Source organism: Rhagoletis zephyria, unplaced genomic scaffold (assembly GCF_001687245.7).
Source record: "Rhagoletis zephyria isolate East Lansing unplaced genomic scaffold, Rhagoletis_zephyria_1.1 Rzeph_scaffold_07471, whole genome shotgun sequence".
NCBI classification, from domain to species: Eukaryota; Metazoa; Arthropoda; class Insecta; order Diptera; family Tephritidae; genus Rhagoletis; species Rhagoletis zephyria.
Genome location: NW_016164554.1, coordinates 25,125 through 31,046, shown reverse-complemented (window position 1 = coordinate 31,046; position 5,922 = coordinate 25,125). Strand labels below are relative to the sequence as shown.

The following is a 5,922-nucleotide window of genomic DNA, read 5'->3' as shown; positions in this document are numbered from 1 at the left end:
TTTACTTAAATGCCTATCAACTTTCGTTGGCTTTCAGATCACCTTTCTTGAAATATGCCAAATAAGTGGCACCACTGTTGTTTGTTTGCGTTTGTTTATTTGTTTACGTTTTGAGCTGAACAGCTGATTGTTGTTTTGTAACAATACAGGGTTGCATAACTCTATTTAAGTAACCAATTTTGATCGTTTATGGCATAGTCAGGCGGCAACGTTGAAAAGTAGGCGCAATTGTATTTCTTTTTAATTGGCAGGTACATTCGTTACAACCAAGTACATTTTGAACATAGCCAAATATCTTTTTAAGAAATCGCTTATTTTCATTTGGTTTTTCAGGCGTTGGCTATCTGCGAAACGGCCTTTCTCTAGTTTATCTGATCAAAATTATACTCTGACAGACGGCAGAAATGCGGAACGCAAGATGGTGGGTTCGAGCCTCGCGGCCAGTAGGATTTGCATTGAGTTTTTTTTTTATTCAGTCAATTATTACTTCTCTTAATTTTTTATTGTAATTATAGTGCGGACATTTTTTTAATAAAATTAAACTCCAGAAATTTAAAATAAATATTGAGTAAAAAAATATGTGCAGTGGGCCACCATTTTATCGAAGGTCGAGCTTCACAATCAAAAAAGAATTTTTTTTTTGAAATTCGAATTATTTTGGATGTTATAGCTTATAGAATTATACCAGGTGAAGTAATGAGAGCGAGAAGAAAGATTTTGACACTGCCTTATTTGAAAAATTGCTTTTAAAATTTGACTATAAGGCAGCCGAATGTCAGAAAATAAAGTGAGAAAGCTGTTTTATTACTTCACCTGTTTATTGCGCCATGGTTGTGAAGCATAAACAGATAATTGCACAAAAAAATCTCGACTTTCAAAACATTAAATTATATAAGACAAAATAAAATGAAACCAAAAAAGTTAAATAAAATATATAACAAAGTTAACTAGCAGCGATGATCGTTGGCGAGTTTGTTTTTACCGCATTAATTTCATTCACTTCGCCACCCGTGAGGTATCATGTATTAAGTTTTAGGTAAAGCTTAGTGTTTTTTGCTTATAAATAGGGCCAAAATCAAAATTGAATTCAATTAAGCTTTCATCGAGCATTTAATAGACAAATAATAAATTTTGTATGGTAAATCGAACTAGCCGAGCCGAGAGGGTTTGGCTAATTAATCGATTAATTGCCTACCTAAACTGAGTATTATATGTTATTTTCAGTTAAAATACGTTAAATTATGTCTTTAGTTATGTATTATTTGCTACATCAGATCATTTGAAGATTTTGTATTAAGGCTATACATGCTTTTGTCAAAAATAATGTCTTAAAAAATATATCCACACATACATACATACATATTATGATTATATCAATGACCCCATGTCTACTATCTTTAAGCGCACGTGTTTGATCCTTCATTCTCGAATTCTTGTTGATATTCTCGCCGTCTCTCCTCTTGTCCACATTCCGTTTCCTCAACCCGTCGCTTAAGCTCCTTTTCAAGCTCTTCTATCAAAGCATCCGCCTCTTCGCCATCGTCATATTCTCTTAGCAAAGCTGAACTGCCGCCGTTTCGTGCGCTTCCTTCATTTTTGTCAAAATCCGTCACTACATCCTCCAGCTTCTCGGCCATCATATTGCTCACACAAATCCTATATTCATCCATCACAGCAAAACACTTGGACATTTGCTGGACATTTTCATCGAGACATTGCTTGATGCGTATCGATAATTGGCCGCAGGGATTGTGCGTCATTGTGCGCAGCTGTTTGTGGGAGGCGCGGAAAATGTTTTCGAATTGCTCCTCCATTTGTTCGGGTGTGCTATGGCGGTTATGAAGCGAAACGCAAAAAAGAGGGAGAGAAGTTAAAGCGCTTAAATCAGATGGATGGCAGCTTCTTTCGATATATGCGACTTACACTTTTTGTATATCTTCAACGGCCTTCAGAACTGTGGCCTTTTTCGGAGTGGGTGTCACATATAACTTGGGCTCCTTCCTCTTGCTCGGCCATACTTGGCTGTAGAAATTTCCCATTGCCACTGGCCTATATTTGGTTAGCTGGTAGCGCCGTTAATATATTGACTTTGTTTACATACTCTTTGCTCTACTCACGGCTTGTCGAACTCTGATATTATTCTTACGCTGCCCTTTAGTTTGTAGCGAACTGAATTTATTGCCCGCTAACGACCTGGGCTGCGGGATCTACCCTCCCAAGTATGTAGTAAATTTAAAAATCTAATAAAAATGTGATTAATTGAAGGAGAAATTTAGAATTTTCTTATTTTATTCCGGTTGTTTGTCATTTTCACTTGATAGGTGTGCGACTCGAAAGTGGCAACTCATGTCTGGCAAAGCCATCTAACCAACTTGCCGCAAACCACCCGCATACAGTCAGCCTTGCCATGCTACTAATGGGCTTAAAACAAACTATGCGTCATAAGGAGGGTATTATGCACGCCAGCGTTAGCGCAAATTTGTTTGCAAAAGCAATGGCACATACATACATAAGTATATAGTAATATTGGTGGGCTGTCACCCAATATGTGTGCTCCTATATTTGCATTTGTGCGCGTCGCCAAAGGTGTTCAAATATTTAATTTTACCTGTTTTCATCGTAGTATGGCAGCAAATTTGAATATCGCCTAATTGTGCACATTTCGGCAGCCATAATGAGCAAATAAGCCAGCCCTTCGTTTCCGGCAGCCCTGCGGTATGGCTGTTGATATATTTACACACATATTACGTATAGCGCACTTCTCCCCTTGCAGCTTCGGTATTTTCTGCTAAAATACTTATTTGCAAACCCCTCAGCTACTCGAACTGTTCATAAATTATACTTTTTTGAATTAAATTCTATTCAAAGCGTTCAGTTGGTTATCCTAACTTAATTTTTCGGGTCGCCGCACACGCCGCACAGTGTCGCGTATCCATATATAGAGTGGACATAAAAAAAGTAGGTGCGCCTGGGCCACACTGGAGAAGTGAAACTTACGTTACATATCTCTTTGTCTCATAACCAATATACATACATACATACATCTGCTTTTGCTTAAGGTTATATTTTTTGTCTTTTTCTATCTAGATCCCTACCTCTACCCTGTTTGTTCTACATAATTACATTAATGTCATTCTGTTCTGCCGATAAAAAAACCGATAAAAATGTCGATAACAAAATCAATAACAAATTCCATAAAAATTCCGATAGAAAAATCGATAACAATATTGGTAGCAAAATCGATAACAAAATCGATAAAAATATCGATAACAAATTCAATATAAATATCGATAAAAAAATCGATAACCAAGATCGCTTAAGAAATCGACAGAAATATAAATAAGAATATCGATAACAAAATTGATAAAAATATCTATAAAAAAATCGATAAAAATCGATAATAATCGGTGACAAAATCGATAAATAATCGATTAAAAAATCGATAAGTAATCGATAACAAAATCGATAAATAATCTTTAATAAATTAATTGAATTTGCCAATTTACTCCAAACCAACCAACCGCCGCTAAAGAAGTTTCACTTCAAAAATAATATCTAAACGTGGTTGGATTTTAGCCAAACTTGGTTTGCTGCAAGGACATTAAAGATTTGTGTCTCTTTTATTACCATTCTATATGCACTTAACATTCACAAGTCGATAAAAATATTTATTAATAAAAGAAGGAAGTTTTTTCGACATATTTCTTACCATTCGGGTGATTGTCCTTCCTTGTAGTCTTGAACCATGTATTAACTTTTCTTAGGTAGTATTAATTAGTGAATTAACGTATTTAATACACATAAACTAATCATTTAAAATTTTAGACTTTCGTTTTTTGGTATTTTTTCACTACTCGCGACACTGTGCGCCATCGGTTAGGCAGGAAGTACTCGTATCCAAAAAAGCGGTGTCATCGATATTTACAAGCTGCAATGACACTTTGTTTTTGTATCGATTTTGTAATGAAAATATGTATGCATTAAGCAAAAACAAAGCTGTGACAGGGAATAAATAATGCGCAGTGCTTCGGATCGTTAAATGACATCCATTTATTTTAGCTAGAAACAAGTCTATATTAACTTAAAGACACTAGACGTATTTGTGAGCTCTCTTCATAATGTCTTGAAATGTGTTTTTTCCCCAGAAAGAACTTATTCTTTAAGAAGTCATTTTTGAAATGTCATCAATTTTGCTTGAAAACTTCTTTTTGCGTTGTATTTTGTAAGTAGGACACGTCCATCCCCTTCCTCGCTCGTTAGCTTCGTTGTCTAAAGTCATGCTGACAGACGATTAAACACCAGCTTACGAGTCTGCCGCCAGCCATTCTCCCCTCCCTTCCCACTGCTAATGCGAAAGCTTTTCAGCTTAATTTCCGCACATGAATGGTTCAAAGGATAATTAAGACATGATTACAAGCAAAAACCGTTAAGATTCATTCGGGCGTTTTGATGCCTGTTGTATGCTTAAGTACATGTATGCGTATGCATGTAAGAGGTCTTAATCCATAAAAATCGATTAGCGTGGGCTGCTATGAATGGCTGTGGTTTCACTTGCGAGCGTCAGCAAATATTCCACTCCATTTGTGGAGGTATGACCATCGTAATACTTAGAATGGAAGCGGCTTTATACATATTTGCCTGAAAAAAACAAAATTACAGTTAGGTTTTTATCTAGCTCGAAAGAAAGGAGAAAATCTCTAAAGAGATTTGTTAAGCAGAACAATTTAACTGCTTCACATATATCTTCAATATAGGGCCGATTGAATTGTATGCGCAGGTTTTCTTATATCAGTGAGATACACACTATTACTAATCAATAATACCGGTACCGTCCAGAGCAACAACTAATTTAACCTGTTAAATAATAAGTGGTTGAATATCATTTTCTTCCGTTATGCAGATTAAAATGCCTCCCTGGTATTCTTATGGAGAATTTTTGGTCTAAACAAAATAGATGGGTAGTATCACCAATCAATTTTTCGTAAACTATTCGACAGAGTTTGTACTAGGCCTATAGGCACGCCTACTTTTCATTTGTATAGTTTTAAAAATCTATAGCACCCGGATTTGTATGCTAATAAATAAGCTCGAAAACATGTTCTATCATAACTATAACCAAAACGTGCATATAAATAGGTAAATAATTTTCTTATATTTATGATGGTGAATATTTTTAGGCATATTTTTTAGAATAGAAATCCGAGCTCTCTAAATGGCAATTTTAAGTAAAAAGCTGCCGCACGTTTTTTAGCGCACAAACTGAAATACGTTTCAACACCTACTTCAGAAGCTCCCATCTCTTTTTAAGTACATGTAGTGGACAATATTCCCCTATAACAGTTTCTTTTAGTAGTCTTGAAAATGATTTTCTATAATTTAACTGTTTAAAACTCCCTTGTCGACGTCTCGCAACAAATGTCTCTTTCACTGTTAAGCATTAAAATTTTAATATTACATTACCCTTGACCTGAAAACCCGAGAAACAGCAGAAGAGCGAAAGCAAAAAGTGCAAAAATGCGTCCCTTGTTAGCGATCACAATGCTGCCAGTGCTGCCTTTCAGCCATCAATGGGCAACCGTCCAGCAGAATAATCGGAGCATGTGGAGCAAGCGGAGCAACTGAGGTGTGTGTCACGGCAACGCTACAGGCAATTAATGCAATTATCGCTGCCACCGCTGTGGTTACCATGGTAGGTCCATTTATATGTATATAAATGCACAACAAAGAAACAAAACAAATTAACAAACAGTCAAGAAAATGGAGTTAAATGTGGGTCATATTCAATTTTTCCAAGAATGCAAAAGAAAAGAAGAGCCGGTAAGTGTTGCCATGGTTTTCTCCTGAGGGTTTATGAGTGAATAAGTTTGTGTGTGTTTGAGTGTGCACGTACTACCCTGTAAAGAAATTAGTCCTGAATTAGTC

The 5,922-nt window shown here is 36.0% G+C and overlaps 1 protein-coding gene across 1 annotated transcript; it reads right to left on the bottom strand.

Moving 5' to 3' along the window:
• Positions 1 to 1,397: 1,397 nt before the first annotated feature.
• LOC108374221 (uncharacterized) lies at positions 1,398 to 2,039 on the bottom strand. The gene is made up of 2 exons (XM_017630198.1): positions 1,924 to 2,039; positions 1,398 to 1,827 (listed from the first exon to the last, which is right to left on the bottom strand). The coding sequence occupies exons 1-2, from the start codon at positions 2,037 to 2,039 to the stop codon at positions 1,398 to 1,400; spliced, it is 546 nt and encodes a 181-aa protein (XP_017485687.1).
• Between the last annotated feature and the right edge of the window lie 3,883 nt (positions 2,040 to 5,922).